The following is a 17,893-nucleotide window of genomic DNA, read 5'->3' as shown; positions in this document are numbered from 1 at the left end:
CTGAAACACTCTCAAGCATTAAAGAACAAGAATCATTCATTACTGTGATTTTAGGGACATGGTCACTAACAGATTTAACCTTAGATGTATAAAAGCTGCTGCAGCAGGAGTCACCTGCATAAACACGCCTGGGTGGGATTCAGACAGAAGCAATTATGTAATTTTATTTGTGGGTCTAACATCTCTCCCACAGGACTCCTAACCCAAGAGTCAATGCAAGTGCAAACTTACCATCCCTAAAACAACTACAGCTACAACCTATGAACAGAGAACATACCAAAAGGTTCCACGAAGTCTCATACCATCAGTTAACTAGCACAACTTGGATGTCACCCCTAAATTAATTAGGAAAAAAGCAGAAAGTTTGATTACCCTTTCAATCCAGCTGACACTCAACTGCAGGAGGTTAGTATACTACAGCTGTTGTCCTACTGCTTTCAACAGCATGAAAAGCCAGACTCCACATCCTGAACTAGCATTTTCATTGCAGCTGGTGGCTGTCCAGCCTGCATTTTAGCTACCAGAGCCATGACTGTCCATGCATACATTAAACTCCACGCTTGTTCTTTCCAGAAGCTTGGATAAGCTACTCTAACACACACCCAACAGCCCTGGGGACTAGCTTTTCATGGCCAAGCCTGCTTTTGGCAAACCTCTTCTAAAATATCTCTCAGTAAAATAGGTCCAGACAACTTTTTCTTGTGCTGGTTCCCAAATGGGGTTGCAGGTAGAAACAGGAAGCAACATTTGTTCACCTAAACCACAGAAAAACGGTGGCAGTTCAGCTATTTGAGATACTCGAGTGTCTGAACCTGCCTCAGCAGCTGCCAGGTGACACCTGCCCAGCGTTGCTGCAAAGAGAACAGACCTGACTTTGGTCCTGTGGAAATGGCCTAGCTGCAGCTGCTGAGCCTCCTGGCCTGGCCCCCCAAGGCAGCAGATTGTTTGCAACCCTTCTGTAATTGCAGCTTAAAGGGAAAAATAACACACAGAACACCATGAAATATTGAAGAGCCATGGGAGACACGTCTACCTAAAATTGGCCTGCTTAGTCTTCTCTAGTGCACTGTAACTGACCTTCATGTGCCCAAACAGGCCAGGCCTGTGCACACAGCAAACTGAAGGACTGGTAACTATTTGGTTCCACAAGCTGTTTTACAGACCCATCTCCAGGCATTTCAACCTACATATCTCTCCAGCAGATTCCCTTTCTGTATGTTACCATCTTAATCATTTACTCAGACATATGTACAAACCAAGGAGATTGTGGAGCAAGATGAAGGGTTTTACTTCTTTGAAGAGTATTCAAGCAACACTCTCCTGAGGAATTCCATCACTTCCAGGAATTAAAACCCAGCTGTCTTAACTGGCTATTTGAAAGGTAAGTGAGAAGATATTCCCCACTTCGTGATGTGGTAAAGAGGCTGCACTGACTTATTTGATGCTGGATTTTTACAGGCCAATTACTTCCAATGCAACAGAGGCAAAGGACAGGAATATTTCTACCATCACTGCAATGTTTTTTAGCCTCTTATGCTGCATTTTCCCTAAGCTTACTCCTAAACCCACTCATTTATGACAGCTTAAAGAACTTAACACACCAAGGAAGGGGTGTTTAATGCAGTAGTGGAAAAGTTTTGTAGGAATGCACAGATCAAATGACAAAATACAGACAGCAGAAGGCAGTTTGATTAAGAGTCTTCCACAAGAGAGCTTCTTGTGGCAATGCTACACTCTTCTAGCAAGCAACAAACTGACTGTAGCTCAATGCAGTCAGCATTAGAGGTTGTGCCACAAAATTAGCCTCCACAAAATCAAGACACGAGTTCAAACCATTGCATTTCCAACCCTGAAAGACAGCCAGAATGTTTCCCACTGCTGCTTGCTTCATTGCAGCGAAGGAATGATTCCTCTGTTGAGCAGCAAGAAGTTTCTGTAGTTGGTGTTCATCCAGCCCTCGCTTATGCACAAGAAAAGGGTTCTCCTGCATGCCCAGAGCCTTCTGGAACACGGCTTGGGCAGGTCTCACCGATCCAGACTGCGCTTCTGGGCTGCTTCTGAACACACATTCCTGAGGAGGTTGATCACAGACCTTGGGTCTGCGCTCTTCATAATAGCACTGCCAGACACAATCATATTGGCACCTGCCTGGAAGACATCAAACAGCTGCTCAGTCACACAGAACACAGCCATCACCTACAGCTCGCTTGTAAAACACTGCAGGTTGTCAGTTCTGGGCTGGTGTGCAAACAGATGGGACATGGGATACACCTCTAACTACAACCCCAAACCAAGTTCAAAAAACACAGCTCTTCCCCAAATATGTGATTTCTTCATCACATTGCGCCTATTTACACCAACATAAAGGAAATAAACTTCTCTAGCTTAGGGGAGGCTTCAACAGCCACTATTTTCAAAAAGGCACAAGATTAGACCTCAAAGACATTTTGATATTAAATGTGTTTTATGGTTCCCTATGAAAACTAAAAAATTTCTCCTAAGCTTTGTTTTCTGGGAGCCGGTAAGTCTCTCAGTACAGTGACTGAGAATGCTGCTCTGCTGCAACCTCTTACCTCTGCGCACTTATGGATGGTGTCAGGCCCAACTCCTCCATCCACTTCTATATCCAAGGAGGGAAACTGTGTCCTCAGCCACTGAACCTGGGCAACCAGATAAAAATGTGGGCACTGAGCTGCCACCCCACAGCTTCTTATACATTTAGACAAGGTGTATCTATTTTACCACCATACCCCCTACTGTTAATTAGCTTTTAGCTCAATAAATAATGAAAGAGAAACATACTTTACCTTTGGCATCATGTCTTCCATAAATTTCTGTCCTCCGAACCCAGGTTCTACTGTCATCACCAAAGCCATGTCTATCTGATTGGCCCAAGGTGCTAAGTGTTCAACTGTAGTGCCAGGCTTGATGGCCAAGCCAACCTGCAGGAAGGGAAGCCAAATCTAAGTGCACCTTTATGATTAGTGCACCTCAGGGCAAGACTGGCCTGAGCTCAGTACACATTCCTAGCAAAGTAATGACATGACTGTGTAATGGCAGGAAGAACAGGCTTCTTTATTTAAAAATGCCACATTTTCTTCACTAAAATTGAAGACTGACTTCATGCACAGTGTGTTAGGGCTGCATCTGCCAATCCTAGACCACCTGAAGGGTGGAAGGGACCTACAAGGCTCATCAGGGCAAACTCCTGGCCCTGCACAGACACCGACCCTGCACAATTCCTACCCTGTACCTGAGAGCAGTGTCAAAATGCTTCTGGAGCTCCGGCAGCCTTGGGGCTGTGACCATTCCCTGGGGAGCCTGTCCAGTGCCCCACCACCGTCTGGGGAAATAACCTTTTCCTGATCCCCAGCCCAAACCTTCCCTGATACGGCCGCAGGTCGTTCCCTCGGGTCCTGTCACTGGTCACCACAGAGAACCTGCCCGCAAGGCAGCTGTGAGCTAAGCACAGCACAGTGTGTACTCCCCTCACCTTCATGCCGTTCTCCCGAATGTCCTTTATCAGCGCCCCGGGATTGTCCGTCGCTTCTAGATGGAAGGTGTACTGGTTTGCACCAGCGACCGCCATGGGCTTCACCCACTGCTCTGGCGCGGCCACCATCATGTGCATGTCTGGAAGAGGAGAGCGAGCGGGCAGTGGGGCCGGGTCCCGCTGCCGGAGGGGCAGCGCCCCGCAGCCCCCGGCCCTTACCGAAGAAGGGCTCCTGGCCCAGCCGCTTGCGCAGGCTCTCCACGACGGGGTGGCCGAAGGTGATGTTCGGGACGAAGTGTCTTGGGGCCGAAGAGAGAGACGCGCCCGCCCACAGGTTACCCCGCGCCGGCCGGGAGGAGCGGGCGGTTCTGCCCGCCCCCCGCGCCCCCGGCCCGGCCCGGCCCGGCCGCTCCCGCCCGTCCCCGGCGTTACCCGTCCATTACATCCAGGTGCAGGTAGTCGGCCCCGCAGTCCAGCATGCGGCTGCACTCGGCGCCCAGCGCCGCCAGGTCGCTGTTGAGGATAGACGGCCCGATCCGGCACCCCGACGCCATTGCCACCGCCGCGGCTCCTGCCGGGACGGAGGGAGGGCCGGCCTGGCGGAGGGAGGGCCGGGGCGGTGCCGCCGCCATCTCGGGGCCGCCGCTCCGCCCTCCCGGCCGCGCTGACGCGGCACAAGCGGCGGCACAGGCGGAGCCGGTCCGGCCGCACCCTCCGTCCCAAAGTGGCGGAAGTAATAACAGTAGCAATAACCTCGCGTAGGTGATTTTAAGCTCCCAAGGAAAGTGTATTTGTCCCTCCCAGTGCACTGTCCCCTGGCACAGCCCGTTGCCGCGGCCCGGGAGCAGATGGGTAAACATTAACAAGCGCTGTCGGAACCCCGGAAGAAAGCCGCGGATGGAAACCCTTGGGAGCGCGAGAGAACGACCGTGTTACGCAAGAGGCTCAAACACAGAACTCTGTACTTCGCCGTCGTTCCTTTGTATTTAATCCTCGGGACAACGTTTGCATAAAATGCTGAGGCAACGGGACCGACTGACACGTGGACAAGACAGGCACAGCCGGACATTGCTGAACACGACATGCGCTTAAGGCGTCTAACACTATGTAAAGCAGCATCGTATGTCTTCACAGCAGAAATAACACCAGTTCTGGTACAGAGATACTGGAGGAAAGCACAAACCAGCTAAAGTACTTTGTTTGCCACTCATCAGGACGGCATTAAATGAAACATGATATGATATGACAGTAAAACACGTGGGAAGTCAGGCTGACGGGCTGGCCTGTCTGTGCCACCTCTCAGCAATCATCCCACAAAACCAAAGCCAGCTGCCCAGCCACCTGGATAAAACTAAATTATAGATTATGTCATTTATAAGTTGCATTGTTTTCTAGTAGGGTAGACATTAAGAAGAGGCATTTTAGTCCTTGCTATGGCTTACTACTGTGGATTCACCTGTGACAGTGGAAACTTGAAAGTTACATACACTGAATTAAACGAAGTAAATCACAGTTATTTTGTCATCTCTAGAGTAGAGTACTGGGGGGGTAGGCTCTACTTTTCATTAAGGAAGATGCTTCCTCATTTTCTGCAGAAAAGGTCACTCTATAAAGTGCACCGTGAATTCTGGATGTGTTGTGTCCCAGCCATTTACTCGGCTCGTGTCTGAAGCTTTCCTCCCTCTCAGGCTGCCAGTGACCGAGCCTACTTTGGGACTTGAAAGTGAAGCTATGGGGGTTTTCCTCATTTGTGCGTCAGTGTTAATAATAAAACCTAACATCTGGAATTTAGCAATTCTTGGAGTGACCTCTGAGCTAGGAGCTAATCTAAAGCAGCATCCTACAGGTATCTGGCACTGGCTGCAGTGGAAATAAGGAAATAAGAAGCAGTACAGCATATTTTGATCAGCAGAGGACACAGTTTGTTATCTAGGACACCTGTCGGGACACTGTCACCTCTCTTAAAAGACCAGGTACCCTTTGGAGCTGCATTAGATCACCACCTGTACGTTACATAGCCCCATATATGTGGGGGATATAGGTGGTGCACTATAAAATAGTCGCTTTTTCAGCCCTGCTGTTCCCAAGACATGCTGAGATTCTCCTTCGCTCACCAACAGTGGTAGCAGAGCATGCTCAGCACCTGGGAGAAGAATGGCTTTTGCTCTCATGAGAGGTTTAATGTGAGTGAGTTCCCTGCCCAGACCGGTGTGCACAGCTCCTGTCAAATGTGAGCATTTGGCAAATGGCAGGCAGCACAGCCTGAGGCTCTGAGGGCTCCACAGGCTGGAACCTGCAGTGGGTGTGTGGTTATTGTCTCAGCCCCAGCAAAACCTGTGTGCTGCACTCCAGCAGCAAGGCTGCCGTCTGTAGGGCAGTACTTCAGCAGCTGTTTGAGAGCCGCTGAGGAGAGCTGCACGTTCTTTCTTTGGAGATGGCTAGAAGGATATAATTTCCCTCCTTAGTAAGGCTGGTTTATGATGTGTGTGTCCAAATTGCAAGCCCTCAGGAGCCAAAGTGGTAATTAGCACATTTTAGATACTCTCAGGATGATCCAGAACATTTTCCTCTGCACAATAATGACATGATTATAAACTCCAGTTAGTCTAACATGAGCCAAAAAAGGCAGTGAATGATTCCCAAGGGTATCTTTGGGCATTGCTGATGATTCCGTGGTTTGTTTCACAGCTATTTTGCAGTTTGCCTGTCAGCAGCTAATGGCTAAATTCACATTTCAATGTAGTTCCATGATGCTGCAGCAAAACCCCTTAACTCAGCTGTGACTTCAGCTGATCCCCCCAGGGATCTCCACCTTCTATAAACGTTACATATATTTACCTAATACTTGCAGCTGTAAGCATTACAAACATAAAATGGAACCTTTCAAAATACAATCTCAGCATGCCAAAAATAGATTATTTCATCGAGTTTCTGCCCTGCAATATCCATCTTTTGTTTACAATGTACATATATATTTATATATAGAGTAACATGAAAATACCATTTATAAATATTTACTTTAAATCCCTCTACGTACATCCAACAGCATCAGGGGAGCAGTTGCTTGGGACCACAAGGTCCATGCATTCGAGATGCAGTTTCTTGGAGTTTTATTTTAAACTGTGGAGATGAATAGCTCAGTACATTAAAGCAGGACAGGGTGGGCTGTTTATCCCACCTGCAGACCACTCAGCCCCTGCCCCTGCTCTGTGTCTGTGCACAGCACATGCATTCCTACTGATGGTATATACTGTATTCAGTTCTACAGAGCAAGTATTTTTGTAGCACAAGGGCAATATTTTACAAAGTGGAATGGAACTAACAGACAAAAGTAAACTCAGGTAAAGTCTGCAATGCCAAAAAAAAATAAAAAATAAAAATCCAATTGCTTTACGGTGCTTATCATTGCTCCGCATGTTAGAAACAATGGCCCCAGGCTTGAGAAAATCAAGCTTCAGATTGGTACTTTCTATCAGTCTTTTCACTGTTTCCAAGGTGTAACAGCCTTGGCTTCAGCTGCTGTATAGCCCTCCTCCCAAAAACACTACAAAAATAGATCTTGGGCACAGTCTCACACAGTCCAACAGCCCATTACCCAGTGAGGCTGCTGATCACAGTACATGGCTGCCAGGTTAGGGCTCTATGGACCACCACAAGGGCTCTACACACCCCTATCCTGAGAATTCTGTACAAATTCTTGGTTCCTGTGGTCCTGCCCTGAACTGAAAAGAGATCTCACAAATAGAAATTTGCCAGTCTATAGCAACCAGCTGATAGCTATTTCCTGCTGTTGGATAATAAAGTGCTCTTGTCTTAATTAGTTACTCTTTAGCAGGGAACTCTAAGGAAAGGTACACATTTCCTTCCTCCTCCCCCTACTGTGCTTCCCCAAGAGTTAAACATGAGATTCGTCCAGATCAACATCCGTCTCCCCAAGCTCCACGTGCGTGAAGCTGAAGTGAGTAGCCAGCAAAGGGTTCTCCATCCCGTTGTCCTCACTGATGTGCAGGACAGTGTCCCCATGCTGCAGCAAGCTGGTGGTCTCCAGGCCAGCGTAGTCCTCGGTGTCAGAGAGCTGGGTGGGTGGAGTGCCCTGTGCTGTTGTTGGCCGGGACTCCAAGCCCTCCTCTTTTTCCTTCTCCTCCTCAGCAGAGAGTGCCTCACTCTGCAATTGAGGAGAGCTGGTGGTCAAGCTCAGAGAAAGCAGGAGGGAGAGGGAGGGAAAAAGGAAAGGAAGGTCTATGAAGTATTTTCTCATTCAGATATACATTTTACCATAAAGAACCAGGCACTTGCTGATTACAAATCCATTAAAATTATACCTAACAATATATTTCTGCTGGTGAATCAAATTTACATCAATGATCAGAAAGGTTATCTGATTTGAGTCATTAACACTGCCTCATTTCATCTTTTTTAGTGCAAGGCTTCAAACAGGGAGTAGGTTTACATTAGATATTAGGAAAAAATTCTTTATACTGAGGATAGTGAAGCACTGGAAAAGGTTTCCCAGAGAAGCAATGACTGCCCCATCCCTGGAAGTGTTCAAGGCCAGTCTGGAAGGGGCTTGAAGCAACCTGATCTAGTGGAAGCTGTCCCTGCACATGGCAGGGGGTGGAATGAGTCCAAACCATTCTGTGATTCATTCTGTTATTCTGAAGAGAGAGATAATTCATTTGTTCATGGCAGAGGGCATAACCTCAAAAGACACTGGGTATCTAGGCACATAAAAGTGATCTCAATGTCACTGGTGTGTTGAAGGGATGACTGTGATTGTCCCTGCACCATCCTCAGTGGAGCCCAAGACAGAAAAATACTGGACAAGCAATTTCTTTTGCAACGTGATGCCTAAAAGTCCTGAGGCTTTGATGGATTCTTTCCTTAAGGAGGCATATCTCAGGGAGCAAGCTGTCAAAACCTGCTGAGGACAGCCTGCCTTGGTGATTAGGTCCAGAATGACACTGTAATTCACATTGGGATGGGAAGACAGAAAGGGAAGATGTAGGAAATCTATCTTCAAGTTAAGAATTGTTGCACAGATCTGGAAGGGAATGGCTTTACAGAAGCAGGGGGCTTGACAGCAAACAGCCTAAAGAACAGACACACAGCAGAGTTTGCCGTCTTTACTCTCCTGACAGCTTTCATCAGAGTGCTGCAATGCATCCAGTGCTTCCCCATGCCTGGGCCGGAGCAGTGGAGGGACACGGGCTGCAAACCCAGCAGTGACGTTACCTGGCTGTGAAGATCAGCTACGACGATGGCAGGTGAGGAGGTCAGCACAGGTTTGCTGGGGGGCTCCTGCTGGCTGCTGGCCTGGGGGCTGCTGTGGCTGCAGCCCAGCTGCTGTGCAGCCGGGTCCACGGCACAGGCTGCGGGGGCCTCGGGCTGGGCTTCGGTGAACGTCACCGACCGCTTCTGCTCCGCTGAAGGGTACAAAGCCCAGAAAACTGAGGGTTAAAATTGGGGAAGAAATACACAAGAAGAGAGACAATCCCTGCAAGTTTTACAACTAAGACAGGATTTGTGGTTCGTTCCATCTTTATATAAGCTGTCTAATCAGCATCTAATCTAAAAGTCTTTTACCCTGGGCTTCCACTACAGCCACAGCAAGACTCTGGGATCTCCTGAAGTCTAGCCAGCACACCTATCCTCATCATGGCTTGGTGAGAAAAATACCACCCGTAACATCTTTCCATTCCAGAAGAATACACTGAGTTGAACTCCCATGTGAGTTGGACATTTCTGCCCTCAAATAAAAAAGAAAAACTTTTGTGCAAAAAGACAGGAAAATTGCCTGAGGTTTTGCAGAAAATCTATGAAAAGAAAGTGCAGCAGACAGCCCCTCATTCCTGCAGACTAAGTCCACTAGCCAGGAATAACAGAAGAGCACAGAGTAAAGACAGCTAGACTAGAAACTTAACAGTAAAACTGATATTCCCATTCCTGCTCTTAATTATTTTTGGTTAACTTTTACGTTTAAAACATCTCCAGCAGTGATGCTGCCCCAGCACACTCCTGCTGAGCACCTAAAAAGCCAGAAAGCTCACAAGTAACCTTTGCTCTTCCAGATGTTTTCTCCAAAGCTCACTGCTCACTCCAGATGGTACAGAACACACCCACCTGCTCAGCTTGGCAGTGCTAACTCCTGGTAACATACAGCACAGACTGAAACAGCCCTACATTCATTTCTGTATACAGTCCTTAAAGCTCTGTACTACTAAGCTTAATGATGGGACATTTTCTTCTTTCTACTACTCTCAATAGCATCTACATCTGGAGATTTTGAATAAGGCATCCTGACTAGAGGAAACCCATCCCCTAAATTCTCCACAACTCTTGGAAACAAGATAATTCATTGTCCATGTCCTGTTTGATCTTGAAAACCTCTGGAGAAACCATCAAAGTGTTTTGAGGGGGTGGATTTCTGGTAGGATATCCATGTACTAGGGAAAAGTATAAAGCTGCTGGGACATCACTTTAATGTAAGCTACTAACAACCTACTATTCCTTTAAGAGATAAAAACACAGCATTTTCTGCTTTCCAGTGTGCTGGTTCTGGACATGCAGCACTGCCCTACCGCAGGGTTTTGGCTTTGGCTGGATGCTGCGCCGCGTGGTTGAAAGTCGAGCTCCGTGACGGCTCCGAGGTTCGGTTTGAGTTTTCTGACGTGACAGCAGCGGTCGTCGAAGCTAAACATTGGAAGAGAGAGTTAGGCTGGTCTATGTTCACATATTGCACAGCTTCTTCTCTGAAAGGAGAACAGATCATCACTGTCTGTACCTCTAGATGTCCACTCACTCTGCTTTTAGCAGATAGGTGTTTTAATGTTTCCATGGCTCACACATTTCCTTCGTATGAACTTCTGGGCTTTGTGCCTTTTCAGTTTCAGCCCTGAGTGTAATGCAGTGCAGGTTGTGATACCAATAATAGCAAGAGGACGAGACTGAGGAATTTAAAACAAAGGGCATCTCCTTCCTTAGGGAATTGCCTGGCTTCACACCTACAATTTGTGCTACGGCTCCTGCTCAGTCAAGGGACTGCACTAGTATAGCAAAAATTAGGCAGAAGTGACACATTACATCCACACATTGTGTCCAAACAGCCACGTACAAGAAAAGCCAAATCAAATCAGCGAGCATGAGAGAAGGTTTGTTTACTGCCCGTGTCCTCACCTGCCGTAGCCCTCTCTTCCGCCCCAGGGGCTGCTGCAGAAGGAGGTTCTGCTGTCCTGGCTCGCTCTGCACACTTGCCACCCTGTTAGATGTTGACAGCATTAGGAGAAGCACAGAAGCATGATGCATAACTAGTAGGTGTCCTGGCAATTGGGACTAAAATAAATAAACAAACAAGAAATCGACCAACCACTAATGGCACAGTCACTTCAAAGAGCAGCACTATCTTTGAAGGATGGGAGGGGACATGTCTACTGGGTTGTGGCTTCCGGGGCTTGGGAAAGGGTGGGAGGTGGAGTCATGGCATTCAGGACTTGGCCACACACAGGTAGCATCCAAATATAAATAACTGCAGATTTCAGTTTTCAGTCATTGATTGATGCATCCCACTGAGCAGCACTCCCTTCTCTGCATCCTTTGCCACATCAGTGAAAGCAGGAACATCAGCTTCCTAGCTCAAAAGCCTTCTTGTTTGCTTTTCCTTTTTTCAAAGGACAATGTTGTAAAAGCTACTTTTTTTGCTTCCTAAATAAGAAGATTCCATGGCCTCATCACGATTTTGTCATCTGGTTTTAATTTCAGTTTAAGTCAACATACGCAAAGTGACAAAGGATCCATTCACATAATTGATGCATGAGTTATGTGAACAAGGCCCCACACTCAACACTTGCAGCCTCAAGTCTTTTTGTGACTAACAAACAGAAGAGACAGCAAACAAAAATCAGAGAGAGAAACACAGCTTTTCCATTTTTAACATATTGGCACAAAATATCTGAAAACCTGCAGTAGAAGAAACTTTAGCAATAAAACAGACTCAGCTATGTACCATCTCACTACCATTCAACCTACTTAATATAAAAATACCACCCTCCCCTCATTTTTATCAAAGCACTGTATTCCTCCAAACACTGGACATTTAGCAGTCACAAAACACTTTAGCTGAGAGACTTATCACTACAATAGTCACTAACAGTTAAGACAGACTTCTTTTAACTCAGGCAGCTGCTTTATTTAAGCCAGACTGGAATCCACTGAGCAACGTGCTATTTAAACAACTTCCAGCTATAGCTGATATACACACTGTTGAAGATTCAGTATTGCAATCCACTTTGTCTTTGGCTTGCATTTATCTAAAGGAAAACAGTATTATTTTCTCTGGATACTTCCCTTGGATGTCCCTGGAATTTGTCGCTACCACCAAGAGAATTAAGGCTAATTAGCTGACCGTGCAGGGGTGGAGGAATAAGATAAACCTAGGGATATGGTCAGACAAGACATGGAGGATGACTATAGAGAGCCTTAAAAAGATTTGTCTTCTGAGCAGCTCATTCTTCACTTTGGCAGAAGTTACCAATTGTCCTAATAAGGTTTGGCGGAACAGAACATGGGAGGTTTCTTGCTCTGCTTTGGGCCTGTTAGGGTTTAGGATATTTCCTTTTTTTTTTTTTCCTCTCATGGAATTTTGTCCTATCTGTCGCTAAGAAACCATACCAAGAGAAGTTTCCATGGGAAGGGTGCAGCTTGCCACTCTCTGAATTGGGGATTTCTCTTGGAGGGGCAGAGATACTGTGAGAAATGGGCTGGGGGAAAATGGGGCTGCCGTAGCTCTTAGCTCTCTTGCTCTCTCGTCTTTGGAGGAGGATGGTTCACCTGCTGCTTGGGGAGGGAATTAATTCACTGCTGCCGCCAGAGCCCGGTCCTGCCCTGTTTTCTCCTACTCCGGCTGAGTGTTTGCTCATGAGAGCAGCCATTGAAGCGGCACCTTATTGGCACTCTCCCTCACTGGAAAGGACCCTTGGGTCAGGGTCCTCAGGGGAGGGACCCGGAGGTCTCCCCGGGGCTGCTGTGGAGGAGCCCGGCTGCCGCTGCCCAGTTCTGCCGCTTTCTCCCGCTGCCTCGGGCTTTTCTCTGCGCTCTGACCCACACCCCCTGCCTGCCGGGACACCCCGCGGCTGCTGCTAGAGCGGCAGAGTTTCTTTCAGCCCCGAGGTTGGTGCTGCAGCCCCTCCCGGCCGCTCAGCCTGGCCGCCATTGCCCGTGAGGGAGAGGCTGCGCGGCTCGGGCACAGCGCCCCCTGGCGGCGCGGGAATGCCGTGCCCCGCGCGGGGCCAGCAGCGCCCCCTGGCGGCCGTGAGCGGAACTGCGCTGAGGGGAAAGCGCCCGAGGGCCCCGAGAGAGAGCCAGGGGCTGTCACTGCCTTTGTGCTGCTGCTCGCCTTGTTACACCTACAGACACACAGCAGCAAAGAACGGCTACTCCTCTTCCCACCTCTTTGCCTGAAAGACTCTTCAAAGTTATAATAATTAACAGGGAAGTGGGTCATATTCTTTGTTCCAGCCTCCCTTGGCAGACAACCGTCTTTCAAACCGAGACAGAGGCAAAGTCTGGTTACCTGATCTTAAAGTCTTTTTCCTTCCTCCTTTTCATTTAAACTAAAACCAGACCTTATACTGAATCATATCCATATGTTTCTATCACTTCTACAGGGCAGACAGTGGGGCACTTCATGGACAGAGACATCTTGGGACCCTGAAGCTGTTTATCTTTTGGTTGACAGACTACTGCCTAATAATCCTGGGCATGACCTCAGCAATCTCACCACAGCTGCACCTCGGAAAAAGAGGAAAAGCATCAGCAAGCTCAAAGCCCAAAAAATCAAGATATTTGATATTGAAATTTGAGTCCTTTTCTTCCTTAGACAGGTCTTCCAAATGAAATCATAGTCCTTGGAACATATATCCCAGCTTTTCCATAGGATATTGACATGCTTTACATACCAAACATCCTAAACACCACATAAACACCTGTCATGGGATAAGCAGAGCCCTTAGAGTTGCCTCCTGTTATTAGGAATATGTTCTTAGACATCAATTGCAGTACATATGACTGGTAAGTCCAAAAGCATCACATCATTCCTTATTAAAGCAAAGGAACTGCACTTAAATTAGTCTTTATATGATCCAGACCACTTAAAATTGACTGGTGAATTGCCTTAAGTCTTCTGTTTCTAGGATTACATAAAAACTTCTTCTTCTGAATTTCTAAAAGTTTTTACAGTGGTTACCAGTATGTGAATGAAGTAGGAATTAGCTGGAGAAGTTCTTGAAAACAAGCAGTCTACTGGGTTATCTTTGAGAATACTGTTACAATTTCTGAGGAAGGAAAGGTAACTCTTAGTTCTGTGAATAAGGAGACAGGTCTGTAGCAGAAAAGCTGCAATTATATTCAGTGTAAAACTCTTCACAGTGCTGAAACAAACTCACTCCACATGTGATACGAAAACACTTGAAAAAGTCATTAGATAATGGGTATACATGGACTGTGTGAGGGCACAGAGGCTGTACACGAGATAAAAACTATTCCCATGCACTAAAGACAAACAATAGGCAAGCAAAAAGAAAAGCTGGACTTCGTGTCTTCCAGCTAGAGTCTGCGATTTTCAGCCTGGCTTATAACAGAAGTGAAATGAGTTAAGTGAGCTGGTGGATGTTTACTTCTGGTACTGAATCATTAACAAATTGGTATAATCTGGGATGATCTTACAGGCTAAAATTGCAGAGAGCTATTGCAGGGTGGACCTGAGAGCAGCTGAGTTTTGCAGAGCTGTCTGTGCACAACACAGTGCTGCTGTGGCTGTCTTTTTGCTCTCTATCCCCACATTTTTGAAGAAAGAAAGAGAGAGAGGATGATAAAGACCACAAATTTCAGATGAGTGACTGAATTTTCAGATATAAGTTTTCTCTTCATGAGGGCTTGTGAGAGTTTCTTTTCACATCAAAGAACAGAACTACCAATCTTATTTCCATTACAAGCATGGCAGGCAGGGGGTTAGCTCTGTGCAGCTTGCCCTCCCTCATTTTCTGTCTTTCCTTGATTACCACACCTGACCAGGAATATACCAGTTTTCTGCCAGCCTGTGGGACCCAGCCAAGGAACAGCAAACCAAGTTCCTTTTCAGCTGACAATATATTTCCCCCCTCCCACCATGGCAACGTGATCTATAAGAATAGTTTTTCTAAAGGACATAAGCCAGATTTATTGGGGAATAAGAAACAAGATTTTTTTTCCTGCCCAACACAAAGATGCTCTGTCACTCTCTGAATATCTCTGTCAGGGGTTTATTTGCACAGTAATGTTACTGCCATTATATAGGGCAGTGGTGAGCCAAAGATCAAACCAGGCCAAGTTTATGGATGCAGGTTGCCAGCACTACAAGGAATGACAGAAAATGCAATCACACAGTGGGGGCCAAAACAAACTTTGTTGGGTTGGCAAGTAAAAGAAGTGATGCTCAGGAATTGCAAGAAAACCAAACCTTGCAGCCAAAAAAAAAAAAAAAAAAAAAAAAAAAAAAAAGTAAGAAGAAAACAAAAAAACAAAACAAAGGAAGCAACGAGTTTCAATTTCCATTAAAGAGATGCACATGCTTACCACACCGTCATGGTAGAGCGTACACATTTTGTGTCCCTAGACATATGAATGAGAGGGTGGGTGGACAAAAGCAGTGGAGAATGGGTTAAATATATTGTATTTCCAGACACATCCCAGCCCAGTTAGCACTAAATCTGCTGCTGCAATTGCCCTGGAAATGTGGAGTCAATTTTTCCTGTTAGGAGCCATTAAACTAGGAGAGGCACAAACGTTACAGGGAAATGTGTTTGTGCAACTGATTTCCATTACAGTGGTTTCACCTTCTTCCTTTCTGATTTGGGAAAATATCCTGTTCTCTCAGATTATAACCACAACAGATCATGATGCTCCTCAGCCCTTTAGCCCAAGCTGTCTGCACTTCAGTGTTCTCCCTTTCCTGCCTACCCTGTTTTTCTTCAAGGCTGTATCTAATTGTTATAGAACAAAGAGAAACAGACTTTATTCTTTCTTGTATTTGTCACAATTTAATTTATTTAAGACTCCTACCTTCCATAAGGGTCTAGTCCCTAGTTAATATTGTTTATTTCTTTATCTCAGTTATGACTAAACACCAGCTTGTGCTTTTAGAAGGTGATCCTAAAAAGTTATCATCAAAAGTTATCAGCCAAAATCAGTTACATAAGAAAAACTCAAGCCTGCTTTATTCAGAACTAATGTTCTTGAATGTAAAACAAATTAACTCTGCCCTATAATCCCCACAGAACATATAAGCTTCTGCAACATCTGCTTTATTATTGCTGTCCTTTAGAGGAGAAATCCAATTTTCACATTTAACAATGCAGTTGAAACGTATTTTCCTCCTCACAGAGATCTAACCTAATCTTTTTAGACATATTTGCAGTGTCTTCATTCCTCCTTAGGGCTTTGCAGCCCTGGTGCCCGTCCTTAAGACATTAGTGTCTGCTCCTTGAAAGGGATAATAAACCTCAGCAGAACTGACTCCCAAGTGCATCTGCTGACCCATTTGCTTTAGGAGACCTCTGTATCATAGAGCAGAGTGGATGATGGTGTCCTGGAGGACATGTCCTGGTCCCTAAGGCAAATTTTGGGACAGGAATTAATAGGAACCCATTGTGAAACTGAATACATTTCAGGGTTCAAAATAAATCATTGTGTTTGAACACATTTATTGACTTTGGTGTCTCATAGTGCTCAGCCTCACCACTGTAATTAGGAGTGGCTACCCCCTACTTAACAAGATCAAAACATTTCAAAACCAACAGTGATGTAACCAAGTATCAGGTCATTATGGCCTTAGCTCAGATACAGACAGACCTTCCCCTTTATCCTCTTCATCAGCTGTAGTGAGTTTTTAGTGCTGCTAAAGGGACAACACAGAAGTTCCTCGATTGAATGATTTCACTTCTTTAGCTCAGATGACTATACAGTCCATCTTACTTTGTCAAAAATCCAAGTAACAGTACTCCTGCCCCAAGAAGCTGATGTTTTTTCCTAACCAATCATAGACCAATCTGCCAGAGCAGGGTTCACACACACGAAGGACATGTTGAATGGAATGAGCTTGGTGACAGCACTGATGATAAACTCTCCTTTTGTCAGCTGAGGAGAGTGAACAAACAAACACAGCAGCCTGTCCCCATCCCCAAAAGCCACTACCAACATCAAAACCCAGGCTAATGGAACAGAAACCATTTGCACAGACACCTCTCAACATATCCACAGCTTCCACTGGTGCAGGAATGAAATAGCAAGTTACCCTCCGTGTTGCCAGTGTATGGGGCCATGTTCTCCTGGGAGGAAATAGAGATGCTCTTGGGACTAGCAACCGTTCTCCAGCCTCAAGAGGATGGATTGAGAGGTGGAAGCACAGCAGGAGGGCAGGGAGAATGATTAACTTGACAGATCTGGGTGTTAAAAGTGCAGACTTCTCCTTCTAAGTTCACTCCTGACCCATTAATGTTTGTTCCCCTGTCTATGGGTAATGAGGAACAGCTAGACCTGAACTCCAGCACTAACAGAGACATTTTAGATATGTATTTATGGTGTCCACCTGCAAGATTTCTAAGGTGTCATTTGAGAATTGAAAATGCTTTGCAAAATTAATGAGAAATATTGTAAAGCACCCACAAAACACTATATTCCACAGGACTCACCTTAATTAGTTTTACCAGCAAACGGTAAAAAACTCAGATTGATATTAAGTCTTTTGCGGTGACAGTATTGTGAGATGAATGAAAAAACAGATGTCTCCATTTTACATAAGCCTTCAGACTAATGCTTATAACAGGATACAGCTAATGCCTCGTGGATCCTCTTTCTCATGCCTTTCAAGCAATTGTTAAACAAGGGGAAAATCCCAAGGCCAGCCTGCTGCTTCATTCACTACAGTTTTTTCTTTCCCCTTCTCCTTAGCCTTCTCAAAGTTATTGGCAATCAAAGCTGAAAACTGAAGGTGGGTTGCTACATCTTTGACTTGCAGGCCTGAATATTGATGAGCCACAAGAGACAGAGATGGAGAGAGTGACAAAAGGTGAGGGGAAGAGACAGAAGGTTGGAAACAGCTCGTTTCCCAGCACACACACCGACAGACAGGTAGTGTTTACACTGTACCTAGAAAGGCTGCCCTCAGTGGCCAGGCTCGGGGAGTCATCGAGGACATTAGGTTCACTGCAGGAGGGGCAGGGAGATTAAGAATTTAGGGAAAGAAAATGCAAAAAAGCATGCGCTTGTCTCTGTTTTCAAGGGAAAAAAAAATAACGGAATAAAAAAGTAAAAAAAAAAAGGACGGTAACATTAATTGGTCTCACATGCTCAACGGCACATATATGACTCAGA

General features: G+C 45.9%; 2 protein-coding genes across 7 annotated transcripts in view; both read right to left on the bottom strand.

Annotated features, from left to right (window-relative positions):
• Positions 1-1,583: 1,583 nt before the first annotated feature.
• RPE (ribulose-5-phosphate-3-epimerase) lies at positions 1,584-4,087 on the bottom strand. 2 transcript variants are annotated; one of them, XM_005528894.3, is made up of 6 exons: positions 3,926-4,087; positions 3,713-3,792; positions 3,494-3,633; positions 2,808-2,942; positions 2,574-2,660; positions 1,584-2,148 (listed from the first exon to the last, which is right to left on the bottom strand). In XM_005528894.3, the coding sequence occupies exons 1-6, from the start codon at positions 4,045-4,047 to the stop codon at positions 2,026-2,028; spliced, it is 687 nt and encodes a 228-aa protein (XP_005528951.1). In that variant the 5' UTR covers positions 4,048-4,087; the 3' UTR covers positions 1,584-2,025. The 2 variants fall into 2 exon arrangements, with proteins under 2 accessions (XP_005528951.1, XP_005528953.1); XM_005528896.3 differs by having other exon boundaries at positions 3,937-4,087.
• Positions 4,088-4,458: 371 nt separating this feature from the next.
• Positions 4,459-17,893, bottom strand: part of UNC80 (unc-80 subunit of NALCN channel complex) — a 123,452-nt gene continuing 110,017 nt past the window's right edge. For 4 of the 5 annotated variants that reach the window (XM_088058804.1, XM_088058807.1, XM_088058805.1 and 1 more), the window contains 5 exons: positions 17,669-17,725; positions 10,667-10,748; positions 10,072-10,183; positions 8,726-8,916; positions 4,459-7,658 (listed from right to left, as the gene is read on the bottom strand). In XM_088058804.1, the coding sequence (XP_087914930.1) occupies positions 7,389-7,658; positions 8,726-8,916; positions 10,072-10,183; positions 10,667-10,748; positions 17,669-17,725 (712 nt within the window). In that variant the 3' untranslated portion in view covers positions 4,459-7,388. The remainder of the gene's footprint in view (positions 7,659-8,725; positions 8,917-10,071; positions 10,184-10,666; positions 10,749-17,668; positions 17,726-17,893) is intronic. The other variant, XM_088058808.1, reaches the window with a different exon arrangement.

This window comes from Pseudopodoces humilis, chromosome 8 (genome assembly GCF_049639895.1).
Source record: "Pseudopodoces humilis isolate 2021_Gansu_Grassland_sample_001 chromosome 8, ASM4963989v1, whole genome shotgun sequence".
Taxonomy (NCBI): domain Eukaryota; kingdom Metazoa; phylum Chordata; class Aves; order Passeriformes; family Paridae; genus Pseudopodoces; species Pseudopodoces humilis.
This window is presented reverse-complemented; position numbering and strand designations above follow the sequence as displayed.